The sequence below is a fragment of the Nymphaea colorata genome, chromosome 3 (assembly GCF_008831285.2).
Source record: "Nymphaea colorata isolate Beijing-Zhang1983 chromosome 3, ASM883128v2, whole genome shotgun sequence".
In the NCBI taxonomy this organism is placed as follows: Eukaryota; Viridiplantae; Streptophyta; class Magnoliopsida; order Nymphaeales; family Nymphaeaceae; genus Nymphaea; species Nymphaea colorata.
Window position 1 is genome coordinate 20,798,720 of NC_045140.1, and position 27,751 is coordinate 20,826,470.

The 27,751-nt window shown below is 39.8% G+C and overlaps 3 protein-coding genes and 1 pseudogene across 3 annotated transcripts; 3 read left to right on the forward strand and 1 right to left on the reverse strand.

Annotated features, from left to right (window-relative positions):
- The first annotated feature begins 6,293 nt into the window (after window positions 1–6,293).
- Window positions 6,294–8,413, forward strand: LOC116250951 (uncharacterized). The gene is made up of 3 exons (XM_031624962.2): window positions 6,294–6,595; window positions 6,749–7,072; window positions 8,064–8,413. The coding sequence occupies exons 1-3, from the start codon at window positions 6,496–6,498 to the stop codon at window positions 8,138–8,140; spliced, it is 501 nt and encodes a 166-aa protein (XP_031480822.1). The 5' UTR covers window positions 6,294–6,495; the 3' UTR covers window positions 8,141–8,413.
- A 1,166-nt stretch (window positions 8,414–9,579) lies between these two features.
- Window positions 9,580–14,971, forward strand: LOC116249651 (protein TIC 62, chloroplastic). The gene is made up of 14 exons (XM_031622835.2): window positions 9,580–9,825; window positions 9,948–10,062; window positions 10,148–10,220; window positions 10,348–10,394; window positions 10,479–10,660; window positions 11,165–11,246; window positions 11,659–11,731; window positions 12,334–12,444; window positions 12,939–13,088; window positions 13,361–13,485; window positions 13,838–14,026; window positions 14,132–14,332; window positions 14,428–14,604; window positions 14,678–14,971. Exons 1-14 carry the CDS (start codon window positions 9,654–9,656, stop codon window positions 14,733–14,735), a joined length of 1,755 nt encoding a protein of 584 aa, XP_031478695.1. The 5' UTR covers window positions 9,580–9,653; the 3' UTR covers window positions 14,736–14,971.
- Window positions 14,972–18,654: 3,683 nt separating this feature from the next.
- Window positions 18,655–22,216, forward strand: LOC116250383 (protein DETOXIFICATION 33-like; annotated as a pseudogene).
- Window positions 22,217–22,957: 741 nt separating this feature from the next.
- On the reverse strand, window positions 22,958–26,428 carry LOC116251624 (50S ribosomal protein L3, chloroplastic). Its single transcript, XM_031625994.2, has 2 exons — window positions 25,800–26,428; window positions 22,958–23,414 (listed from the first exon to the last, which is right to left on the reverse strand). The coding sequence occupies exons 1-2, from the start codon at window positions 26,365–26,367 to the stop codon at window positions 23,125–23,127; spliced, it is 858 nt and encodes a 285-aa protein (XP_031481854.1). The 5' UTR covers window positions 26,368–26,428; the 3' UTR covers window positions 22,958–23,124.
- Between the last annotated feature and the right edge of the window lie 1,323 nt (window positions 26,429–27,751).

Consider the following 27,751-nt stretch of genomic DNA (forward strand, 5'->3'; position numbering starts at 1 on the left):
CTTTCTTCCCTCCTCCCCTTCTTTTTCTCCTACTCTCTTTCACTTTCTCCCCCCTTTTCCTTTGAATTGCTGGTGCTTCGGCCACAAATTTTTGTCGCTTTGTTTTTAAATGTGATGTAGATGGGGAAAAGCCCCAAGGCTTGGGCGATTCAAACCCCTATGCAATGGATCCCATTCTCTGACCACCAAAGTTGCTTCGAGCCTTGCAATAATAAACAAACCACTGCAGTTGCTAGCATCTCTCCCTGCACTTGCCATCAACTGTTTTTCTTCACAGCTCAGAGAAGTTTATCAGGATCCCTGTGTCAAACTCCAATGTAAGGATAGGATAGATGTATCATGCCTAAAGAGACCATAGAGCTCAAACATCACCTGTGGAGCAGAACAAAAGGTTTTCACATCCTGCCCACGTTTCCATTGATTCCCCCAGCTTCCTTTTAGTGAAATTATGCGATTCAAACATATCAGTAGCATATAAATGATATGTTGGCCAGCAGGTCCAGACTGTCGGTGTGGGGCACCATTCATTCTTTTGATCACAAAGATCCAACTGTCAAAAAATGAATCTCATGTGGATTGTGCAACTTGTTTATGCTCACTTCATTCTCCGGGACTTCTACACGTGCCATCTCCTGTATGCCAATGGAACTGAAGGGAGCTGCCAACGAAGATTACTAGACTTAAACTGTGAAAAATAAAATTATTTGATATGACAAAGCTCTAACAGCTAGCTGCTTTTACTTTTACATAACATTCTTTGTTTTTTTATGGTTGCAAAAGGACCTAACATCCTTGACATGAGCACTGTCCTTCGGTAATGATGCTGCATCTCGGGATATCACTAAGTATATGCACACCTGTCTCTCTTTTGTTTTATTTTACTGTGAATTTGTTGCTTTCTAAGAACAAAAAAGCTTGAGCGCAGTGGTATGGAGAAGGGCGCTGCTTCTGCTTCACAATCGCACCTTCTGTAGATAGGATTACCAGAAAAATTGATGCTCATCCATCTAAACTCTTGTGGTGGAGGTACTTTTGGATGAAGAGATGGGACACCATATAATTGAGAGTGTCTTTTGGGTGTCAGGTCTTGTCCCTAGAACATCATAGGGCTCGCCTAGCAATCAATGGAATGGATGCTCCCAAAAAACGAAGAGTTGTTGATAACCTTCCAGCAGCAACTTGTTTTTGTGGGCGTTTCAGTATTGGCAGTATTATCTCACCCATGATCTGAAACTAGACTTGACCGTTCCCTACCCTCAATCTGTCTCGCCGAATGCTTCTTGAATACTTTCCATGCTTGCTGTTCACTGGCAGCCTACTACTGTATATGATCTAATTCCTTGATATAATTCTTAAACGAAACGGAGATCCTAACTACGATCAAGGAAATGGATCTGCATGGCATGAATCTTTGAAAGGTGTTGCATTAGAACAGTTGGTGATGTAGCTCGAGCAAATTAGAAAAAGAAAGCGAGTTTTTTGATAACTATACTGGGATTGAAAGATCTTTGGAGTCATTTGATGCAAGGAAGTTATCGGGCTTCTTTCTTTCCTTTTCCTTTTCCTTTCTTTAGTTTAGTAGCATTTTCTGTAACAGGCTGACGTTGCAGGAAGAAAGGATCAAAACATGATAGCTGGATTTAGTTAATGGTGTACCATGTAATCCAAGAAGTGTGGGGCTCGGGGACGGGGATTAGCCACCGTCTTAGACAGCGATGTCACTGATTTGGATTTGGATCAGCCGTCCAACCGAATTGAGACCCACTTTGTTGGATTCGGCAAATTAAGGAAACGAACCCATGCGTGGTCCAGACTCGGTAAAATTTTGCAGGTTAGCTACAAACCAATCTGGAGCCGACGGAAGCAGAATCCAAGAAAAAGGTACGACCCGTTCAGGTATTCAAAACGAGCTCGTCCAGGTTCAACGCCTTTTCTGTTCTTGTTTCAAATTCCATGAGGCTCAAATTTGTAGTATTTTTTCCGTTCCTTCTAACAAAATCTGATTCATTTGCAGTTATAGTTATCTTGAGGTACGTCTGAAAGCCAGGACCTCGGGTAACGTCCCGACACAAAACTGTTCATATTTGAACTCATGCTCCAAGTTGTTTCCAAGATATATATATATATATACTGAGAGAGAGAAAAAGAGAGTCGATTATATTATTAATATTTAATAAGGGTTAAAATATAATTTTCAAAAAAATTATATAAAATAAATATATATTTTTTTAATTTACATGTAAAGGGGTGAGGGGCCAAAGCCCTCTCCCTAACTCTGCCCCTAATCCCACCCGTTTTGAGCTACACCCCTCTAGGCCATCACACATAGTATTATTAATTTCATCATTGATTTTTTCTTGACCACCCATTTGAAAATTTTTAATTGTTGAAATTATTTCTTGTCTATTTAGCATATAAGTGTTTAACACCTGCTAGTTTATTTGTCTGAATCATCATCTCATATCAACAGTTAAAATGATTTTTTTATAAATTTTGCGCACATAAGAGTACATGTCACATATATATTATATATAAGGACCATCAATCATTTAAACTATTTTTCACATTGGTTTTGCTGAGATACAAAAAGTTTAACCATTCGGATTCGTCCGCGCCATTTTCAGCGATAAAAGGAGGAAAAAAGAAAAAGTAGTAAGAAGAGAAAGAGGAAGGGAGGGGCACCCACCTCCGGTGCGGTGGAAAAGAAGATGAAACTATTGAGCATCTCGAGAGAAGAACTGTACCCCGTTCTGACAAGACATGGTCCTGAAACTGAGATGGGTGACAGAGACTGGAGCAGCCCCTCCCCATCTTCGTACCGGACGGCCTGTAGGACCCCGCCATCGCAGAGATGCCTTCACTTGCGGCAGCAATGGGGCAAGGACACCAGATCAGATCAGAAGGGCCATACATACTCACCAACCTCCTTTTCTCAGCTTTTTGGTTCCATGGGGAAGCCACATCCGCTATGCCTTAAGATGCAACATTTTTTTTTATTTTCGTTTTGAAACTTCATGGCAGTTTTTCTCACAACTGCTCTTTAAAAACTTAAAGAGTACATAACTAGTGCTTCTTTCTTACTTCACCCCTAAATTACATATCTTTGAGCCGGGTCGTAGAAGCATGTTATGTATTTAGATTTCACAAAATTAATATGTCTGTGTTGGCAGCTGCCCACGCGCCCTCACCTAGCTCTGCCATTCATAGGACCACATCTAGACTCATGCATTCCATTTTCGTCCTTTAAATTCTTAGGCTGCTACAAGTTAATCAATTCTTACCCCGCTTGCCCAATTATCTATCTACTAGAGATGCAAGGGTTTAGGGTTCGAGAATCAATTTAATCTAGATCATTTCCAATTTCTACTTTAATGCGTGGCTTATTGGCTATGAAGTCAAGTCCGACGAACTCATCTCCCCAGGCAAACTGTTGGATCTACTGGGTCTGCAATCGGATCCAAGTACTGATTTGGATCTTTTATATCTCAAATAATACTGCTACTCCTATTTTGGCTTTGAACGCCCCTCTGTTGGTCATCTAATAGGACATAACAGTACGCATTGTGGGAGAGTTGAATTTCCGCAAAAGACGATTGACGTTATTATTTAGCTTCGAGGCTTCATTTCATATAACTGAATGTGATTCCTTTGCAAACTTTTATAAATGTCCAAAGTCGGGTTCAGTTTGGACCATCAAGTTTTGTCCTCCGTCACCATTAGAAGAATAGCTCTTACAATAAAAAAGAATATATGTCAAAGTTACTTTGGTAAGGGTACGGGTATGAGTATGAAAATGCGACTACCAACAGCACCACAAATTTACAAAATATGGGTAAGGAGATACACCAAAAATTTTATATATGTATATATGCAAAACACCACAAGAGCAGCACTTAAATAAAAAGTAATATGAAGAAAAAATATATATGTTAATGACCAACAACTACGAACACAAAATGAGAACTAAAAAAGAAATCAGTTAAATCATGAATCGGATTCGATCTAAAAGGTTCTCATATGTATCCAAGTACTCACCTTGTTTTCTGTGTAAACCGATAAACACCCATATGTGACTTAGGCAAAACCAGACTCAGAAAGAACTTTATATATATATATATATATATATATATATATATATATATATATATATATATATATATATATATAGAGAGAGAGAGAGAGAGAGAGAGAGTAATATTTATTAATCAGCGTAATTATAAATTGGTGAAGAAACGACGACTAGGTACAGTGGTTTTCCTTAAGTATTTGAACATTTTTAAATTGATCTTTTTATCCTTTCGCATCTATTTAAACCTTATATATTGATGCAAATTGCTCATACTTGTGTCAGAAATAAAAAAAAAAATACAAACTAAACAAGAACACAAATAAAACAAAACCAGACCCCGTTTTAATACAGATATCGAGATAAATCAAAAATCTGAAAGGCAAATGCTAAGGCCCAAGCCCACACCAAGTTTTTTATTTATCTTTAATTTTGTTAGATTTTTTAAACAGACCAATCTTTTATTTTATTTTATTTTATTTTTTTCATTTAGGAACTGTTGCAGTTCTATTGGGGCTGGGCCAGTTTATTAAATCTACCGAGTGGTACTGATGTACGCTTTAAATGAAAGCTGTACTGGTAGACCACATGGATCCACGGTTTTTGAATCCACGGTGGTGAATGAGAAAACCGTGGGTCCGTGGTCCGATCTCAAATGCACGGGTCCTAGCTAGATCTGCGCGAGTCTCGCTACCAAATGAAGCGATTCATTGTTTTTAAAATTACAGAAATCGATGCACATGGTGTTTTTTTAAAGAGGGATTCATTTTGATGAAGTGATCTATGGGTGAGAGAAGATAATTTATTTTTGTCCGTCATAATCAAACTTCAAAATGTAATCCCAAGTTCATCAAATATTTCACATCATGTTATACACATTGTGTTTATGATATTTATTTAACATTATATATGATCCGACTCGGAACCAGAGTATCAATATATACTTAAATTCCGTATCTGAATCTGATTGTATATCATTTCTTGCATCCTAATCCAATTCCAAACATTTAATCAGATAACAAAATTTTTTGTGTGGTTTGGTAGGGCAGTGGATCTAATTCGAAATTTATTGGCATCCCCATTAGTAGAGAAGAGCCGGCTTTCACATCGGCCTCCCTTATTGCCATAACTTGGAATGCAGCCATGATAGATCCTAGAAATGGTGATAGTAGCATTTTAATTAAGAACTAAAAACAAAATTCCAAACTGTAATTGGAAAGAAAATTGCGGTTCCAGTTTCCCTTTGTGTTTGATAACATGGAATTTTGATTTCAGAATCACGGTTTTGATAAACCAAGAATTAAAATTTTAGAATTAACGATTTAAAACCATGATAACATGTGTGCTAAAGGGGCATGAAAAATTCTGAAATTTTGAATTAGAATTCTACCCTGTAGGGTAGAATCTCAATTTCAGAATTTTGATTTAAGAATGAGCCTATAATTCCATAATCAAAATCCTTTGATTGATAATGCAATTCTCATTTTACCAAGTACAAAAAAATTAATTCTAGAATGGCACAATTTGAAACATCCCCTTAAAATATGACAACCAAGCTTCACTAAGTCCTTGTCATGTTTAAAAGAATGAAACTCCACACTACTTCGCCATCCTTAAAAATTTAAAGGCAGCAAAGCAAACATCGATCAACCCTGCCTTAGCGAATAGTGATTAGGAAGGAGAGAGAGGTTTTGGAAGAAGGATTGGATGGAGTTCTACTTGGTTTGTTTAAAGTTTTAGGTGCAACTGATCAAAAATTGGTGGGTTGGTGAATGTTTAGTTGGGGTGTTACTTCTTTGAACTGTAAATAAATGAAATAATGGCAGATGCCACTCTCAAGTTGATCGAGGTAGCTGAAAAATTATCCATCCATGTTCAGAAGTAGCAGCCCTGAACACCAGCCTCTTGTCGAATCTTCAAACCTATACTGCATAAATTTATGCTATATTCTATCTATGCGTGGAAGTAGGGAAAAAGGGGACGGAAAGAAAAAGACTCGCTAGATTCTAGTAGTAAGAAAGAAGAAGAAAAAGACTGTATTAAAGACGAGGGAAATAAAATATTGGATTTTTATTGCATTTAGATAGATAAAGAGGACAAGAAAAAAGGAAAAGGAAATTATATGTACGTTTAATCCGTTTGAAAATGCATAGATTGAGAGGAAAAGATGGAATATTATTGTGTTTATTTAAGAAGGAGAAAAGGGAAATATATAGCACTGCTCTCTCTGAAAAAAGAAAAATTAGGAGCGACACGAATGTGTTCGGAAAGGGAAATATATACGTACTCGACTCTCACTAATTCTTGATTTCTTTTTCTCCCCGCGATTTTCAAAGGCTGGCACCACGATCAAGTTCTCTTACCAGTCCCTTCCGCGACTCTGAACTTCGTCTTCTCGCTGGAGTAAGGGGCCAGATCTCAACAAGAGGATGGCTATCTCTCATAAACCCTCTGTCCGCTTCTCCATCTGCAGCCTCCTGATGGCCACCCTCTTCGCATACTCAGCGTCTGTTCAGTTGAATGATCCAGGTAAGAATAAGATGTACACTGCCACGGGCCTCCCACCATAGTCAACAAATAAGAAGAAAAAGAAAAAAGATAGGGAGGCTTCTTTCTTTTCTTTGTGGATACGGGGAGCTTTAATTCCTTTTGCTTTTCTCTGCCGCTGTTTGTGGTTCTCAGATTGGTATCTGTGGTTCCCTCTCTATGCATTTGCTTTTGGCATTCATCTGCTCCAGAGCATCAGAATCTTTGGGAGGAGCAAATGGGTGGCGGGTATCACCTTTTGTATGGCCCTATTCTTGTTCCTCAAGGTAGTGTATGAGGCTTATGCTTACGGTGGATTTGGTGAGGTTGCGTCGTTGGACATGGAGAAGAGAGTGGTGAGAGAAAAACTGGGGAGTGGCTTGGTGCTTATCTCCATGTTCTTCCAGTACAAAGCATCGGATGTTGCAGATAGTCCTGTGAGGGTAAGGAGGGAGCAAATTTGGAAGACGATCGAATACGGTGAGGACCAACACATTCCATTTTAGCCTTCTTCTTGCCGATGTGTTAGCACTTTTCAAAATCTTGTTCATAAGAAGATGTCTCAGAATTGATCGTAGATGGATGTGGTGAAAGCCGTTATTTCTTTGGTCTTTTGCGACTTGGTAGGTCTAAAAAGGTGCATTAGGAGATCGAGGAGATAGAATTTGGTGGAACATGGAAACCCCGTAGCGGTGGTAGAAATTTGCCCCAATTTTCTCCTTGAGGTTTTTGGGAGTGGTTGGCAAAGCTAACATCGTTTTTCTAGTTTTCATGAACAGGACTAGTAAAACGAAGCCCAACCAACGAACTGAATAGGCCTTGTCGGGGCTCGTTCCTTCTGAAAACCTGTCCGGGCTAGTTCCTTGTGGAAACCTCTCGATAAACTGCTTATGAAGAACTTGTGGGCCAATCCATCCTAAGATCAACAGTAAACAGATGAGGACAAGCTGGGATGTTTCCTAAAAATGATTGAATTTGAAAGATACTTCTCGTGAATTTGATAATGTACTGCATTATATATGTTCACAACTGATAATAAACGGGCCACAAAAGTGATATTCACAATAGTCATATTCATAGAGTTCGACTAAGGAATATTGAATGATAGTATGTGAGAGAAGAGAGAGAGAGAGAGAGAGAGATCTGAGTTTTGTGAAAAATCTGGCCTTCAAGAAAAGGTCCTCTTGAACAGGTTTGAAATTTTGAGTAACTACAGTTCGACATGCAATTCTTCCTTGAGAGGCTAGCGTAAAGACTCGCGGATTTCCTTGAATATTTGGCTTCTTTATTCGGGCTGTCATTGTTTGTGGCTATCGATGGTCATATCCTATTCACCAGGGCAACTGAGAATGCGGTAGCTGGACATTTTAAAAGGCAATTTAGCTATCTGAAACTGTCTGAAAATCCATGACACCAATGAGTCAAAGAGATGCTGTTTTCTTGCTTGACTGATATCTGCTGTTTGTCTCAGGAATGCTGATGCTTGTGGCTCTGAGCTTTGGACTTAGCGTGACATTCGTTGTGTTGGTCAAAGAAATTCAAGGGTAATTTCAGGAACGGTTGATATGCGCTGGAAGAAATTTTCGAGTGATTGATGTGGCTGCACATAGCAAAAGATTCATAGTCCTTTCCCCAGATACGAATGGGGAAGTAAGAGAGAGAGGTTGATCTTTTGTTTGTGTTGGAATAGCTACATGTTCAAGTCGGTTGAGGTCTTGCACAGTTTCTCTTCCTGGACTGTAATCCACATATTTGTTGTAAATCATAGTATCTGACATTTTTGTATGTTCACATAATATTAACAAGGTTTCGTTGAGCGAATATAGAATGTGATGATTCTCGATACTTTTGAGTTTGAGGTTGCCCTGTACTTTTGATCAGAGGGAAGTCAGGCATCTGAGATCAGCGAGGAAGTCGAGCGAGATTATTGTCTGTCCCTGATTAAATTCTTCGAAGTTCGAAGAATATGATAGATGGTGCAAGTTTAATGGGATTCAAATTGAATTTTGACTTTAATTTCATACATCTCTGGCTCTCTGACTTGGATCCTTGAGGGCCAAAAGGGGTGAAGAAAGCACTTGCATGGCCTGACAAGAATAGTTCTCTTTGTTTTCTCAACTACGTCGGTCAGGTCTTTTAGGTTTTTCAGCACACAAGAAATTGAAAGAATCAAGAACATGTTGTTTTCTTATCTCTTATTAAGTTTCAGGAGAAGATGTTGAAATTGGCTTCACTAAATCTCGTAAGTAACCAAATTTAGAAGATTGCATATCCTGCAAGTTTGATAAATTTATAGTTTGCTGCCATGTGAAGGCTCTCTCGGCGAATTGAATTTCCTCTATCATTCTTCCTGGAAGTTAGATTTATATTTCTACCTTTACATGTACTTATGCTCAGTCGCTCATCGAGAAAACTTGGTCTTAAGATGATAATGATCCGAAAGGGTCAGATTAAGATGTCGGCTGCGGTAGACGAGATTCGTTGTTTTCATATCTTTTATGAATGTAAGTCAAAGTTTTGCAGGTTTAAGGCGAACCTTTACCGCTGCTCCGAAATATTTGGGAGGGTAAAAAAACACAGATGGAAAAAGTAAATGAAAATGGTGGGGAAATATAAAGGGTGTCAAACTTAAGACCCTGGCTGGGCCAAGTTTTACTCCATTTTTATGCATTGACATGTCCAAACTCCGAAGTAACTATTTATTGAAGAGAAAACTTTAAAGATCCTTGCTCCGTGTTCCTTTTTATTTGATACATCTATGAATGTAAAAGACTTCCCCTCACTGGGTCATATTCCGTTTGAACAAACACACTGCTTGAGGTTATGAGATTGGAGTAGATCCGGGCCCAGTCGAGTAAAGACCCACTTGTTTGGTTCAGGAGAAGCGGATCACCAAGAATGGGCCCACCATATCTAGATAACGAGGACGTGGAGACGGACTTCTGGAGTTTCTATTTTCATAAATTTTCCGAGCAATATATTTTTATTGCCCTTCTTGAGAAACCTCATGAACCATAACGAAAGCCAATAGGTTTCAGCTGAACCAGACGTTGCCATTGCAATGGAGCTTCTCTCACTGACTCATTCCCCATGCGGCATTCTAGAATTTTCTACAAACACCACCTTGCAGAAGTCATCTTATATCTGTGGCCAACCTCTGCGATTGCCCAATTGTGCGAGGCACCCACGAACCAGGAAGCTCCGTTTCAGGCATTGCACGGCTCAAGCGTCAGGTGCTCCATCTTCTTCTGGATCTTTTGATCTTGTTCAATCATGATTGAAACCAAATGCTAGGACCAAATTTGGTCTGAATTCTTTGTTGGGCTTTCATCATAACTCCTGTCTGAAAAAGCAGCTGGAGGATCAATTCGGGAGAGTGCACAAGCTTCTAATAAGATATTGAATTCCAGTTGTGATGATCCTGTGTTCGTTGCTGGCGCTACTGGAAAAGTTGGTTCTCGGACAGTGAGGTCAAACTTTGCAAATTTTTTAGAAAAACAAATTATGTTTCCTTTACTGCGTTCTCGAATTTGAGTTTTTTGTGGAATTGTTCAGGGAGCTGCTTAAGCTGGGCTTTCGAGTAAAGGCGGGCGTTCGTAGTAGAGAGAGAGCAAAATCTCTTGTAGAAGTATGTTGATCACCACAATGCAGTTGATTCTCTGAATACAATTGCCACAAAGTATCATATTTGATAATATTTACTTTTTTTATCTTTGATGCGCTTTTGATGTTCTGAGTGAAACTGTTCCATGTAGAGTGTGGAAAAGCTGGAGATTCGTTCAAGTGCATCACCAAATTCAACGTAAGCAATACCGTTGCAGTCTAATTTATGCTCAAACTCTTAATGTCATGTTATCTAGGTGAATGACAAACATATGGTTTTTAGCCCAGCGGTAAAGAGACTTGAAATTGTGGAATGTGATTTGGAGAAACCAAGTGAGATTGGGCCAGCAATCAGCAATTCTTCTGTGGTTATTTGCTGCATTGGTGCTAGCGAAAAGGAAGTCCTCGATGTCACTGGACCCTACAGAATTGACTACCAAGCAACAAAAAATCTTATTGATGCAGGTCAGTAGCCCATTCATTGTGGCTTTTTTTTTTCTTTCCTGATAATCAAGCTTACCTTTTGAGTTCTTTGTTTTGCTTTTTCACAAGGACAATACATCAAGAATGGCTTACTGAAATGATATGTTATATCAGATGTAATTCATACAATCCATTCTATGTAACAATGCTAATTTTTGGTATTTCACACGAAGCTATTAAATTTTTACTTGTTTGTTTTACAATTCTCATGAGCCATTAATTGTGATATCCTTAGAAGCTCATAACTTTCCTGTATGTGTATATGTGCAAGTGTCTGTGTGTGTGTGCATGCCTCTACACATATTTTTGTCTTTTTCTGCACCCAAGTCAGTACTAATGCATGTGCAACTTATTCCAGGTTATGTTTAGGGTAATTTTATGTTACATCTGTTGAAGTAATGTCAATTTTGATTTTTCTTTATAAAAACTATCACTTCAATTTTGATTTTTCTTTATAAAAACTAACACTTCTGCATCAATGTGCAGCAACTGCATCAAAGGTCAAGCATTTCATTTTGGTCTCTTCCCTTGGCACAAACAAAGTTGGGTTTCCTGCTGCTATTCTAAAGTAAGTCTTCGTATCTGACAAAGAGAACTTTCTTTACACTGCATAACTGACAAAGGAACTTGATGTGCCATTGACTATTGTTCACTAATTAGAGGCCAGTACTGCTATCTGACTGCTTTTTTTTCTTTTTAATTCTACATCATCTAGTTTACAACTTATCTAAGGTGCTTTTATTGACAAATGTGATTTCAATAATAAGGCATTCTACCTTTCAGAGTGCTTGTAAGACATCAAGCAATGTTGAAAGCCATTTTCTGTTGGAATACACATTATGCATGTTACATTCTAACTTTATGTCTCCTGAAGCTTCAGAAAAGTCTGTTATCAAGAAAATAAGAAAAGTAATCTTTGTTAGATTTTAGGTATTCTGCATAAAGATACTGACTTTCATAAATTTAAATATGTTAAAAAGCTTGTTTTGGGGAGTCCTCATTTGGAAGAGGAAGGCAGAAGAAGCCTTGATTGCCAGCGGAATTCCTTACACTGTGAGTAACAGAACAGATTTACTAAGTAATTTCATGTTTGATTTTAAGCAAGAGTTTAGTTGTTTTCAGTATGCTTGGTCTCCATCACATTTCATACCTGATAGCTAGGTTGGAACCTTGACCAACTTATCCAGGTTTCATTTGTCTGTCTGAGACTAAGCAGAAGTAGTTGGCCAAGTTATGTCAAACATAGTCTAGATGAGTCTTCTGTTATAATAATTTTTAAACTGGTTTCTCAACACTTGTATTTGTAGATTTCTGAAATTTCATGCATCTTACACTTGATTCAACTCTCTGCGGCCCATGACAAAGCCTAGTCCCTTATCCAGTACACTGTCCAGTCTCAATTTTAGCATCTTTATATTTGTGGGTGAGCCAGGCCTAGTGAAATTCTCTGTTGTATTTTTTTTCTCTCCAAGTTTCTCTTTTTCCAGCTCAAGTTGGTTCTTGGGGACCACCATTTGGTTTATTTCTACATAGGGAACGAAGTTCCTTGAATGTATCAAGGATTTAAGAAGCACTTTGGGATATATCTGTCTATGCAGGAGATGGAGTTCCTTGAATGTGCAAAAGATTTTAATTTCCTTTTTTTTCCCCCTCAGATAGTAAGACCAGGAGGAATGGAGAGACCGACAGATGATTATAAATTAACTCACAACATGGTTCTTGCAAGTGCAGATACATATTTTGGGGGCCTAGTTTCTAACCTTCAGGTAGCAAATTGTTCATATTCCTTGTTATATCAGTGTTTATTTGGTTTATTGACTGTTATCTGTAAAATTTATGTGTTACTTCTTGTTGATGATTTGTTTCAAATGTTCCTTTACAAATGGCGCTGTTCAGGTATTCTATTGGAAATTAAAATTGATTGATGTAATAGGTAGAAAACTAGAAATTAAAATTGATTGATGTAATAGGTAGAAAACTATGCCTTAATTCTTTGATTGCTCTGCTTTTGACCCATATTCCCTGTGGCACAGTCGGTTAGTCTACCTATATCTTTGTAAGGACATTTGCATCTGACGGCAGCTTTTCCATTTTTTTTTTGTCTTGAGATGTTTTATGTTTCAAGGAATCCAACACCTCTTTGTTTTTGTTCTGGTGGTGCAAATGTTTTGAATCTCTGCCATGGATCCCATTTACATTATAGTCATTGCCATGACCATGCTGAGACTTTTCATTGATAAAATTCTCAATATTTTAACAGATAGCTGAGCTGATGGCATTCATGGCAGAAAATAGGGGGCTGTCTTCGAATAAGGTTGTAGAAGTAATTGCAGAAACAACTGCGCCACAACTACCTTTTGAAGAACTTCTGACTAAAGTTCCTCCAGATTCTCCAGTCAATTTTGTGGAGGTAGTTGGCTACATGTTTCTTATATGTCTATTATAGTTTCAAGTGCCTTGATTTGACAAGGCTGCTGTTTTCTTTCTCTCGTAGAGGAAAATTGTCCATATGGCTGAATTGTTGAATACTTAAACAGTAACTAGATTGACATGTAAATGAAGTAAACTGAGGGAACCCACCAAAGGTGGTGCTAGCACTTTTCTCCGTTTGATTACATTTTTATGGTAATATTGGTGTCATCGGCCCTCTTAGTTTGTATATTATGCTACTTTTACTTCCAGGAAATGAAGTCTGAATCAGAGCCAAAGACTGCACCGGATGTTTCTGTGTTTGAAACAACCACCCTTTCTGTTGAGACAAAACCAGTAGAAATGAAGGCATCAAAGCCGCTCTCTCCATATCATATGTAAGTACTTACTATTGCATTAATCAGTTTTATACTGTTGTCATGGTAAAATAGCCAGCCATGTGCAGATACGATGATTTATGGCCACAAGCATCACCAAATTAAACCCAAGCTCCAGTTCCAAACTCCCTCCATCTGGTTCAAGGCCTCCTTTTCCCTATGCTGCGTCTAATGCTAGCAGTCTGCTCTTTTTCTTCCTTTATTGTTTTTTTTCATTAGCTGGCGAACATAGACTCCCATCAGACTCCATAATCCCATGAAAGGCACCTTGCTACCTTTTGATATACACCTCTTTTTCTTAAAAAAAAAAAATTAATAGCTTGACTCCTTGTCACCCCTTAAATCCATGTAGGTACGAGGGTTACAAGCCACCAACCTCTCCAACCCCAACACCGAGCACTACCTCAACATGCCCTCCAGAAAGGCTTGAGGACATTTCAGTACCTGCTCAAGCGGAAAAAGCTGAAGCAAATGACACTGAAGGACAGGAAGAAGCACACACTCAGTTGAAGAAGACCAAACCCTTATCACCTTACTTTGTGTATGTAAAATCTGTCAAATTTTTTTTGCTTCGTTTCCATCAAGGTAGCAAACATGTCAGTGCCAATTGTTAGCTTTTGGCTTACCAAAAGGCAACTCTCTGCAGATATGAAGATCTCAAGCCACCAACTTCACCGTCTCCAAATCCACCTGCTGCTAAAAAGTCCATGGTGGAGGATATTGCTTCTTTATCAGCATCCTCCTCAAACCAGCCCCGAGAAGCTACAGTTCCTACCAATGACACATTGAAGAGTTCGGAAAAGAGTCTACATCAAGCAAAATCTCGGCCCCTTTCTCCTTATCCAGTGTAAGATTTATTTTCCACAGTATTGGTGATTCATGTTACAAACACGTTATTTCCAATTGTTAGCTTTTACATGAGCCAAACGTAATTGTTTGCAGATATGAAGACCTCAAGCCACCTACCTCACCATCTCCAAGTGTGCCAAATTCTCTTTCTTCTTTATCAGTATCCTTCTCAACCCAGCCTCATGTGGCTGTAGATGCCACTAATGATGCACCAAAAAGTTTGCAAGATTCCAATAAAACAAAGCCTCAGGCTCTTTCTCCTTACTCAATGTAAGTTTAGATAATTCTTGGCAACGTGAGTTTGTTTGTCTTCAAGTTCTGAAAATTTCCGTTCTTGTAACAGGTACGAGGATTTGAAGCCCCCATCATCTCCCATGCCGTCATCTCCAAGGAAATGCTGATGTGGACCCAATTTTTTCGCAACAGTAATTATGTGATAACTATAATCAATTTATTGTAGGAATTATTGTTGCAGAAGTCACCAGCTTTCTTGAAAGTGCTTAGAGGATGGGCCTGAACTGCAGATCAAATTTGCTTTTTCATCCTGCTATTGTACTGCTGCATATATATGCCTTTTCTTTTTCTTTCTTGATTTTGTGTTTTCTTTTCTATATCTTAATAAATCTTTATTTCCATATATTGTTAATATGAACACGAAATTGCTCCTCAGGGTATATTACCATACATATTAGTCAGCCAATAAAAGCTTGGCTACTATTTGATGAAAATCATGTGTATGTTGTGCATGTGTGTGGGAGCTTATGCCTGAGAAGAGCTTGGATAACAACCATAAAGACGAGACCTGCCCTGTTAGTGTCTGCAATGTTTAACAAGTGCCCTCCTTACAAATTGTTGCCTGCCTTACAAATTGTTGTCATTCCTGCCTTACAAATTGTTGTCATTCTCCTATAACCTTGGCTTTAGACAGGCATTTTGAACTTGACTGCCTGCCTTACAAATTGTTGCCATTCTTCTATAACATTGGCTTTAGACGGGCATTTTGAACTTGACTGACACAGACAACACAAGTTTGGACCTGCCTGTAAAAGCCTCAACTACCTCCTAGAGATGAGCTTGCTTTGTTAAACTCTGAACAAAAGCCAGCTGCTTTAGTAAAGTTTGGTTGTACCAGAAGCTGGATCATGTTGAAGAGACACTGTCTAATTTTCATGGGGAAAACATGGTTTTATCCAACAGATTGCTGCACTTTTAAGTGGTAACTGAAGTTCCCCATGCCAGTGCATGCTACCCATGTACTTTTATTGTCCTGACCTAACTTTCTTTGGAAAATAAAAAATTTATGCACACATGAAGGTCGACTGCAGAACCTTTTCAGATGGCTTGATGGGGCACTTTGGGGGTCCGCCAATATTTAAAAAAAAATTAAGTTATATACAGATGTTTGGGAGAAAATTAGGTGACGGCGAGTTTGGTGGGAGTTTCTGTCTAATCGGCACACACATTGCAAGTGAAGAACGAAAATCGAGTTATGAACGGGGAGGGTAACCGCCTGCCCTACCAAGAGTCGTACGTGAAAAGGACGCGTGCTCTCAGTGGGAGCTTTCACGTGGGAATGGACTGTTCTTAGCGAGGGGGAAATGAATGGTGGTTAACAACTCAATCTAGTGACCGACCAAATGCGCACCTACCATTTTCTTGGAGAAGTTCAAAATTCGAAATCCTGACTTTCACTTAATCAAGATTCATTCGTATTTAGCCCTCATTAGTAGTAAACAACTCTCTTATATATATAAATAGAGGCACACATACACACAAACCAGATCTACTAAAAATAATTATTTAAGTGTTTCTTTTTTGTAGTCTAACTTTGTACATATGAACTTAAAAGTGATTTGATGAGAATAAACTAGTCATTTGTTATCTCAATATTGTCAATGATCTCGTTTTTGTCCCTTAACATTACCCATGTAGTTTGGCATTTACCAATTACTCTCTCCCTCTCTCTCCCTCTCTCATATATATATATATATATATATATATAGCTACATGTTGTGCTCTTGTGCAGGATCGAAATGATCAAAAGCCCTTGACTTCTAAAAAAACTCCTTCCTTCAAGGGCAACAAAGGGCAACAAAGGAAGTGGATAAGAGTTAACTTTTTCCAAATCCCCTTCTATTTCTTATCAACAACCAAGCTGTGAGTCTGTCTCGGTACGTGTTCGGTCCTCGAACACGCAATGCGCTCTATGAGCGGAAACTAAGTTTCCGGCCTGTGAGTTTGGCCATCATCTAAGAACTGGATGCTGGATCACCAGGTTCAATGACTAGCAAATTTAAGAACATCCCTCGATCGATTCGGCAATTTATTATTATTTTGTACTGATCGGCAATTAAACCTTGCGTAACACAGCATTTGCTTACGAGCCCTTTCGAATGTTGACCCAGCCCATACAGTTGAAGCTTCGATTGGAGCAGAGGGTGAGCGAACTTTTTTGGCCAACCACGTGATGTTCTAAAATGCAGAGATTCAAAGCGCTGACAGGCCACCACATTTAACTTTTTTAATTAGAGCATCACTCTCTTTACCTTTCAGTATTCAAAGCTGCTTATATGCATGCGCAAAGGCCCGTGCACCATTCACATACCCATGTGCATAACATATATCCCTCAAAGCGGACTAAAGAGATATATGTCATGCACTGGAGGCTAAGCATGGTACACATGTGGGTGCACAAGAAGAAGTCTCCTGCTATTGGGCAGAGGCAGAAGTCTGAACCAGGCATGAAAAAGTTCCTCAATGACTTCAAAGGAAAATCGTGATGCTTATACGTCTGAATTCAACAATGTATATGGGCTTGAAAATGCACTGCCTGCATCAGGAAAGGCAATGCATACTGTGGACCTGGCCCTGGGTGCCCCAACTAGATCATAATGTGGCTGCACTTATAGCGTCTGGAATCTAGGAGTCAGTTTGAGGGATTTGGTGCACCAAAAATGCCAAATCAACTTACATCAATTCAATGCCAAACCAACTTACATCAATTCGGACCCATTTGCAGCTCCAGTTTCTCGAAAGAGAAGTAAACTTGTTGTACTTGTTTCAGTGGTAGAGTTAGAAAAATTTGTTGCAGGGACACTCGTTTAAAAATACTTATATCTGACTGGGTACTTATATATATATATATATGGATAAATGTTTAAAAATGTCTATTTAAAAATAAAGAAACTTTAAGAGACTAGTGTAGGTAATAATCCATACCAGTCACCATGTGTCTCCACCACTGACTTGTTCAATTCGTAGCCTACCGTAGCTCCAAGTAATCAGGTTTTTGAAGGAAATGAAGTCATATTGCAGCTCAATATGGTAGCCCAAACAGAAATTTCTATTTGAGAGGCACCAATACTTCAAATTTTAGAACTTTAGGAACACCAATATTCAAATGAAAAAGTCGCTATCAGATATATATATATATATATATATATATATATATATATATATATATATATATATATAAATAAGCAACTTGCATGCGCAACTGCATCCTGTCGACAGGATCTGATTGTTACGAGCTGTATATACATGTGGTACAAGATTCAGTCAACTATGCAGTTGATCGAATCGGAATAATGACTTGCCAGTCTAAATCTAATCTTCTGTTTCATCAGTCAGAAGTTGATCATTAGGAACCATCTAAAGGCCTAGATGCTTCCAAAGTCACAGGTGGGCAAACCTTTTCCCCGGAGCCAAATTCTAGGTCATCTGTGGATCATAAGTTCCATTGTCGTACACTATTTATCCTTAGGTGATGAGCAGCTTTCCTTCGATTATAAGGAAGGCAGTGGCAGTAATGTGTGACTTTGTGGGCATTTGCTGCTGAACAGATGAACTTGGTACTGCTAGGAAGAGGGCAAGTAAAAACGTAAGTGCATCTGATGCTTCCATCCATCTGGATGTGGGTCAGGACACCATCGCAGCAATATCTGAAGTACTACTACCAGTAGCCAAAGTGTCAGAAGTTTGACAGCCCAAAAAAGTAACCAAAAACCACCCTTTCATTTTCCGGTTCTGGCATTACCAACCAACCATTCGCACCTCCACCCGTCGGTTTACAATACAAAGTAAACCCTACTTTTTCTTTTTTTTTCTTTTTCTTTTTCTTTATCGTTTTTCTTTTTTTAATTTCCGTTTTCAGATCAAATGATGGCGCATGGAAGCTTGGTCACCTTGGATTTGTTGAAGGTTGGATTATTAAAGCGGCCTTCTTGGCAAAAAGGGATAGCTGTGCTTTACGGTGTTCCCTCTAGTGCAGCCCTACTTAAACCAAGGGGTGTTGAGCTGAGGTCGAAGCAGCATCTTCAAGTTAGCAAGGAAGGATGGAAACTCCTCTATTGGACGACTACGAAAGATCAGGCCTCTGCAGGAGATCCTTGTTCGAGAGCAAGAAATTATGGCACCTTGCAGGTCCAGCCATCTTCACCTCTATATGCAACTATTCGCTAGGTGCTTTAACGCAGACCTTCGCCGGTCATGTGGGCGAGCTGGAGCTGGCTGCAGTGACCATAGAGAACTCTGTGATTGCTGGACTGGGCTACGGCTTCTTGGTAAGATTGATATGAACATAAAGACTTCCACATGCCTTCATATGTGATACTTTTTCTGTATATACTTATATCTTTATTGTTGTTGTTGTTGTGGCGGCGGCGGCGGCGCGGCGGCAGTTGGGTATGGGAAGTGCTTTGGAGACACTATGTGGGCAGGCATTTGGCGCAGGGAGGTTAAGGATGTTGGGAATTGTCATGGGTCACCCTGTTCACCACAGCATTGGTCTTGACTCCCGTCTACATCTTCTCATCGTATATCCTGAAGCTTCTTGGCGTAGTGGACGCCATGGCTGACGTAGCAGGTATGCCCTTTTTCCGGGCATCGTCATCATCAACAGCAACATTGAAACGTCACGACCATCGATTTCCGTGATAAACCTCACCAACTATTCTCAAATGCATCCTCCATAACTGACTGAAATCTGTGAGACAAGGCAGTTTCCTAAACAAGTATGTTTCTTCGATGATCAATTAAATAATGTATCTTAAGTCTCATTTTCTAAGAAAGTAGTGCCTGTAACGACCCTGCACGTGGATGGTCTCGAAGCTTTCTGCAGCGGCAAAAGGCATATAGAGCGTCGCAAGGGCTATAATTATGGAACCATCGGCATAGCTGCAAGAACTGAATAGGACCCACGTGACCACCCAGCGGCGGAGCCACATATGGGATGGTGTGGGCAGTTGCCCACACCATCTCTCAATTTTTCTTTATTTTCACATTAACATCTTAAAATATTTGTTCTGTTACAGATATATAAGTGTCCCTTTGAATATGAAAAATGTTTGTTCTGTTACAGATATATAAGTGTCCCTTTGAATATGAAAATCTGTGAATGAGTGGCCCATCAAAAAATTTTTCTGGCTCGGTCATTGAGACCACCCCTTCCTGGAATAGTGGAGAGTGAGGCCCATTGAAGGAAACGGAACCCATTTTTGCTTGGGGATCCATCATCTCAGGACGGTGATGTTTGACAAGGTCCATAAGTGCACTGCTTCCGCGTCGCTGCAGTTGTTCAAATAACAGCAATAACTTGTTTATATTTACAGTGCGTATATTAAGTCGTGTGAAGAGTATTTTGTCATTTTCTTAAGTTCATTCAGGTGAATTTGCGATATGGATGCTTCCTCAGTTGTACGCGTACGCAGCAAATTTTCCAATCCAAAAGTTCCTCCAGTCTCAGAGGAAGGTCTGGGCCATGGCTTGGGTAGCTGCCATCGTTCTCATAATCCATGCGTTCCTCAGCTGGTTATTGATTCTCAGACTAGGCTGGGGCTTGGTAGGTGCGGCGATAACCCTTAACTTGTCTTGGTGGCTTGTCGTCTTGGGTGAATTCGGATACATATTGGTCAGTTGTCGAGATGCATGGGCTGGTTTCTCATGGCTGGCCTTCAAGGACTTGTGGGGATTTATCAAGCTCTCCTTGGCCTCAGCAGTTATGCTATGGTAAACAAACAAACCAATCTCATCCTCTTTCTTTTTCTTTTGAAATTTCAGACTATCGCTAACAGATCTCTGTTGGCAGCTTGGAGTTTTGGTATCTAATGGTGCTCATTGTGATCGTTAGTCACTTACCAGACACAATCATTCCTGTTGATGCTGCTTCCATATGGTAATAACAAATTCACAGCACCAGGCCTTCTTATTTCATCAACCCCGTGCTACTGCGGCAATGAATCTCCATACAGTAGGCCCTGCTATTGAACTTCTATGAAAGGAGAACAGCTAATCGGGTGGTTCATACAGGCTGCGGCTGATATATGTCGCGGAAGGTGGCCATTCAGGATTACTGACACTGCAGGGGCATGTGGAAGATCCAAGCAGAACTGCATTGGCTTCTTCGTTCATTAATTGTTGACTGCAAACTTTTCGAACCATAATTATGAGCTTGCTTATTTCTGACTAACATTTCCTCTCTGGCAGCATGAACATCAATGGGTGGGACGCCATGATTGCGATCGGTTCAATGCTGCAATCAGGTTATGCTTATGTTCCGATACAAGAAAACATGAATATGTTCCCAGTTTTCTCACAATCCATTACAAGAGGGCACTTTAAATGGTTTCAATAGTGTTTGGAAAATCAGTTGTCTGACAACTCTGTTTCTAATGGACAGCGTGAGGGTATCAAACGAACTGGGAGCAGGAAATGCCAAGGGAGCAAAATTTGCAGTGTGGGTGGTTTCTGTTACTTCCGTGTTGATTGGCGTTGTGATCATGATCCTGGTCTTAAGCACCAGGGATGTCTTCCCTGCTCTTTTCACCAACAGCACCTCTGTCCAAGCCGAGGTGACCAAGCTTGCAAGCCTGCTTGGAATCCCTGTGGCTCTTAACAGTCTGCAACTTGTTTTGTCAGGTATAGTTTCAGCCCTCATGTGCACGTTAGTCCTTTGACATATTTAGTGACGTAGCTTTGGGCAGTGCTCATATCTCTCACCTATAGCCCTTGATTTCTATTCCACTTTTATTCAGGAGTTGCTGTTGGTGCTGGATGGCAAGCTGTGATTGCTTACATAAACATTGGGTCACTATATTGTTGGCTTGCCTGCAGGCATACTGTTAGGTTTCAAGTTCAACCTTGGTGTGGAGGTAAGTTCTCTGGAACCATACTCGTTAGAACCCCAAATTGTGCACGTACGAATGTGCTGTGGGCTTGCCCGCTTGTGCGGTGGATGTGCATGTGTTTTTCAGAGAGGAGAGAGATAGAAGGAGTGGATGGATGAATGAGTAATATCGCTAAAAGGGCCTAAAATTTGGTAGCATAGCTGAGGTCTGGATATTGCAGGGCATATGGGGAGGGATGATTGGTGGCATAGTTCTACAGACACTAATTTTGATCGGTCTTACTGCTTCCACCGATTGGAACAAAGAGGTAAAGCGGTCTGCACAGAAAAATGATTTAACGGCTTTGAAGTCAGTTGCCATTATCAATTTACATATTAACAGTCAGAAGAAACATGTTCTATTTTATTCAAATGGACAGGCATCACAAGCTGAAAGCCGCGTTAAAAAGTGAGGAGGAGCAATTGCTGACGGGAACGGACCTCTCAAGGCCAATGGATTGGGCAACAACCACATAACACAAGCGTGACCTCAACTTAGACATCCGGCTCGCATGGAGGAGCTTAACTGAATTCTTCATCTGTAATAAGTTTTGAAACCTCTGTTTTGCCTCGTATGAGGGTAAAAGTAGTAAATATGCATTTCTGTTTTTCTGTGTGTTCCTCCAGGCGAGATGCCATAAAGCCAGTTCCCAGTTGTTAATGTGCACAGGCAGAACTGTTATTCAAAGTAAGCCCGGACGCTTTAACAAACTTTCACAACACTGGTGTTTCTTAAGAAAAGCAAAAGAAATCAAGATGGCACCGGAGGTGTTTCATTTTCTTGGGTAAGGAAAAGAAAAAAACACCTTTCTCCCACAGACCATTGAGGGTTCCATCGCAGGAGATACTTAAAAGAGAGGCGAAACACTGGAAAACCACACTTCTGTCAAGAGATTTAGCTGCTTGGCCGAAGTCACAAAACCCCATGGCTACCCTGACCCCCAGAGGTCAGCTACGTCCAGAGAGCTAAAATCCAAATGCTACATAGGATTATGACGCGTAGACGTTTGCAACAGGAACAACAAGCTCTACAAAGCAGTCCTATCGCTCAAAAATATGACCGAAATTAAATTCACATCATGCTTCTTGAAGATATTTTGAACGAAGACAATCAGATCCAAACATGCTACCGTCCAGTCTACAATCGACAAATTTCCTCCTCCATGTTAAAGATACAATTTCCAGAATCTGTGGGAGCCCAAGGTTCCATAAACCACGCATGCAATCTCAACCTTACAATTTCCACATCGCACGAGATGACTCATTTATGATCAGCAGAAATGTTTTCTGTGGAAAATGAGTGGATGACTATATAGATTTTGAATTATAAAGACTTTACCTGAATGTTCTCCAACTATGTCATTCAGGACACTTTACAAAGTCCAGGAAACTGGAAACATCAATTCTTAATGTTGCACAATTCAAACATTATCAAGCTGAGGTTCCCTGTTGATCTTGATATGAGCATTGAAGTCCACTTTCGTGGAAGAGAGAGTTACCATTTCTCCATTCAAAAATCAACAACTTTGTTCCGAAAAATTGTGACATTAGGAAAGTCATGCTAGTTCATATAATGAGGAAAAAAACACTTCCACAATTGAATGTCTTAAGAGCTCTACATAACCTTGCTAATTTTTTGGTATGTTTTCACCAACAATCTTTGCAGGCGTGATACGCAAAAGGTTTCCCGGCTTCCCTGGAACAGCACCTTTAATCATCACGACTCGAAGCTCGCTGTCAATTTTAACAACCTGCAACTTCCGGATTTTTGTTTTTGTTCCCCCCATCCTGCCAGGCATCTTTTTGCCCTTATATACATGGCCAGGTGTTGTTCCCGCACCAATTGAACCCAAGGCCCTGTGACTTTTTGAACCATGAGTCATTAGACCACGTCGAAAGTTGTGTCTTTTAATGCCACCTGTACAAATCAAATAAAAAAGATACAGCTGAGTTCTACAAGGTGATCAGTATACTTTTCTGAAGTTCCCTCATTTTAGTGCCAAAATGACAATCAAAGAAATGACACAGAACTGAGCCTTATAAAATTATATGATCTTATCAGGATTTCATTCTTTCCCTAGTTGAATGTGGACTCAACAGAACTGCAGTTCGGATGAAACATGAAAAGGGGATTTAAACTGTAAAAAACTTATCAAAAATCACAGGAATAGCCTGTAAAAAATAAAAAGTAAAACCCACTAGGCAAAAACAAGTTCTAAGCTGCTGAGGCTCCCAGAAGTTTTACAGAGACTTGACCCAGACTTGTTCAAGCATGGCAAGGATTGGTTGGATCAAACCCATGCCAAGATCAACTGAGAACCAGAAAAAATTTACTTTGTTTTGATTTAAGTTACTGGAAAAGCAACTGATAATTTTTTTTAAATAAGCAGAAAAACAACTGACCATCGAACTTCAATGATTATCATACGAAAACTCGCAGGCAACTCTCAAAATGTCATCAACAAAAGGAAAAAACAATGAACTTCAACAGAAAACCAGGTTTTGCAATGTGAAAAAATGCTTTTTCTTCCTTTACTTGTAGGTGCATGTTGCTTTGCTTTTCTTTTCCTGCTGTGCTTTTTCATGCTTCTTTACTTTTCTTTTCCTGCTGGGGTTGTGGGGTGGGGTGACTTGTGGTGTGCTTGTGTGGATGGGTGGGAGTTGGCTTTTGTGATGCAGAAGCCACTATTCAAAGGAAAGACTGCAACAAATTGTCGACGGAAAAAGTGGCAGGACTGTATCAATATCGCACAGATATTTCTTCAGGAGAGAAAAAACAATGAGAAACAAGCAGCAGAAACAGAATAAATAGCAAATGACTTCCTCCAACACAGGGAAACATATTTAACAAGCATGTTTATATAACATCTCAAGACCTCTGCCAAAAACAGAAGAAAACCTATTAGCTTTAACTTATGTCAAGGTTCCATTCAACTTGACAACAAGAAATCAATAGAAAGTACACGTAGAAGAAAGATAAGTAGGAAACAGGGGCAAACTACAAGACATTTCATCAGTAATAATCCACACAAAAACATCCAACAAAAGCCAGGTAAAGTACTTGATGCAGGAAGAGGGTGTTCAGATGATATGAAATTTCCATTATTTCCCCTGAACTCTCTTCATTTTTCCTCTTCTTGATTTTTGTAGAAGGCAAATTATCATATCTGTGCAACTCTAATCGTGGGAGTTCTAGGGGAGCTCCTTCTAATTCTTTCATCAGTATTAAACAAAACATGATTTTGCAGACTTTTTCCTATGCTCATGAGGTATAAAGGGTGACAACGTAATGAAAATGCCCTCTGGGCAGTAATGAACAGCCAAAATGCTGAAGCCCCCAACCACTTATGGAGCATTGCCTCGTTTGACTAATAAAGGACAGACGGTAATAAACCAATGTAACATTCCTCTCAAGTGGTACTAACCAAGTATTTGCCACTAAATGGCGACCCTAGTGAACAAGCATCCGAAAAGCATTGTCAATCAACAAGATCGTACGCAGACCAGCAACATAAACTGTATTTAGGCATCATATCCATCGTCTACAGTTACCAATTGTTGGCCAAAAAGAGGGAGAACACAAAAAATCCAAAGCACCTTCTAGCATGCTATTGCGATCCTCCTTAGACACCGTAGGTAAGGTACACTGCATAACATTAATAGATTTTATCCACGAATTTGTATTTGCTGAACCCAAACTTTATGCCTCTCATCCGAACAAGTAATCATAAGACTTTCAACCACAGGTGTAAATGTGCATAGCATCCGGTTGGCCGCTTTTAAAGTTCATGGTTCTTGATGTCGTAAGTATGTCTATGATAATGAACACAAACACAAATTCTTTGACATCGACGAACACAACAATCACAAAATTGTCTACCTAGACCTATGTTTCTCAATTAAATTCCACAATAAGGACCTTCCAACAATAGTTTTACCAGTAGTTCAACACTCCACCAAAACAGATGAACTATCACGTCTGTTAACTCCGTCAAATGTTTCAAGCATGTTAATAAAGAGTTAACATCACGCGTTGTAGCTTTACTTTTTCCCGTAAATATAAATTGAATATATGGAACAGTTGAAATACGATTGGTGATTATACCTGTTAAGGTCATTTTTCAGAAACTACAAAAAAATTGACTGACTGCCTCTTAAATTCACCAATTCTCACGAACACATAATGGGGAGAACCTTTTAGTTTCTCCATGAAAAGAAAGATAGATTGATAAAACCAGGCACTGAAGAACCCACACCAAAAAAATTATCAAATGCCGCCTGAATGACAGAGAAAATTGAATACCTTGGAACCCTTTACCGATGGACTTTCCAGAGACATCAACAAGATCTCCTTCCTTGAAGATGTCCTCAAGGACCAAACTCTGGTTAGGCTCGAACCCGTCAACGGAAACCAGCCGGAACTCCTGCAGATGCCTCATGGGAATCGCACCGACCTTGTTGAGATGGCCTAGTTCAGGTTTGGTGAGCTTCTTGTCGCGAACTCTACGGTAGCCCACTTGGACGGCATTGTAGCCGTCTGTGGCCTCTGTCTTCACCTGGGTGACGATGTTCCCTTCACGGAAGCCGACCACCGTAACAGGGACGACCTTACCGCCTGGTTCAAAGTAAGTCATCATCCCCAATTTGGTGCCCATCACCCCAATCCCCGCCTCCATGCTCATCGCCACGATCGGTTGCCTCCCTTTCAGGGCACTGGGTGTGGTCTTGGTGGTGGTGAGGGATATGGAGATGGTGGGGAGGCGGCGTTGGTAGGGTTTAAGACCATTGTACGGTTTGAGAAAGGGAGTTCTTGACGGGGAAGAAGAGGGAATTGGTGTACATGGGCAGCGGATGGAGATGGCTGCGGCCATCTTGAGACGCTACAGAAGAGTGTAAGAGAGAGCAAGGATAGAGCCCCATGAGATGAAGGGGCATGTTGTTGCCTTATCTGTTGTAAATTCTACTGACTAAAATACCCTCAAGTTCTGTCCATCTTCCAGCAAGCATAGTAGCGGAGTGCAGTTAGGTCCCTTAAAATAGACTAATGTTTCCTCCATGCCGAGTCTATTGTGGTTCGTGCTTCCCATCCGTAAAATACTAAAATGTAAGGAAAACCAAATAGTTAGCGACTGGTGAAGTGTTTGTTCGCAATGAGAGCAAGAGAAACAGTCTTGGGTAAGCGACTAAGTCTCAACTGCATTTCTCTCTGTAATTAATAGAAAAGTTGTCAAAGATGAAATGTACATACAGGCATTTGACATTTTGCTTATGTCCTCACTAGCATTTTGTTAAAACTGTTAGATTTAAATGAAAAATTCAAAATTAAATCATTCCCATGTCAGAATGGTTTATTGGGTTCTCTTTCACCATCAGTTCAAACCATTGCACCTTACAACTTAGAGGGTGTGGAAAAGACTTCGGAGATTGATATTTTTTGGCATTCAGATCAAAGTCAGGATGCCTTCCGATTCGTGCAGGATATGAACTGGTCAGTACTTCAAACTGCTACATGAGATCTTTGGCTGTTTGTTTTTTAATTAATCTTTGTTTAGGTCCACTAATACTATTTTAAAGCTTTGGTGAAACATTTATCAGCTTTGAAGACCGTAATGATCAAGAGAATGATGTTGTAGCATGTGGCCATCTGGTTTCAGCATGGTTTTGTTCTGCGTCTATTCTACTGTCAATTATTGGTTTGTATTCTAATTTTGGTGTTTAATTTCCTTCTTTTTTTTTGTTTTCTAATGCCTGATTGTTTTTAAACCAGTGAAAATTGTAAAGGATTTTGAGTGAAAAATTAAGGGAAAAGATATTTCATCCTGAAAAACAATCTGGGGCCACGGTCGATGCAGCTCAATTCAGGCAGGAAAATTTAAATCAAAAGCTTGTTTCTTCTTAAAAGTCAAATGAAAGAGGTAAAATAAATTCATATCAGGTGGCAAATTACCAGTTATCACAGAGAATCTCCTGATGCCCAGATCCTCTCTATCTTCCACCACTATTCACGCGACAGCATGTTGCAATGGAATCCGTACCAAATACCAATTGCTGCCAAGTGATTGGTAACTCTAAGCAGAGGAAAGAAAGCAATAGGCGCCAGAACGTAGACTCTGAGGGCAAGGTCGTCGATCACAGGATTTTACATCGGCAAGTAGGCCTCATGTTGCATAGTCGGTTTCCTTGTGTTTGAAATGGATAACTATTATTTCCTGATTGTGTCAATAAAAATGGATTATGAAGAATCAACCTCATTAT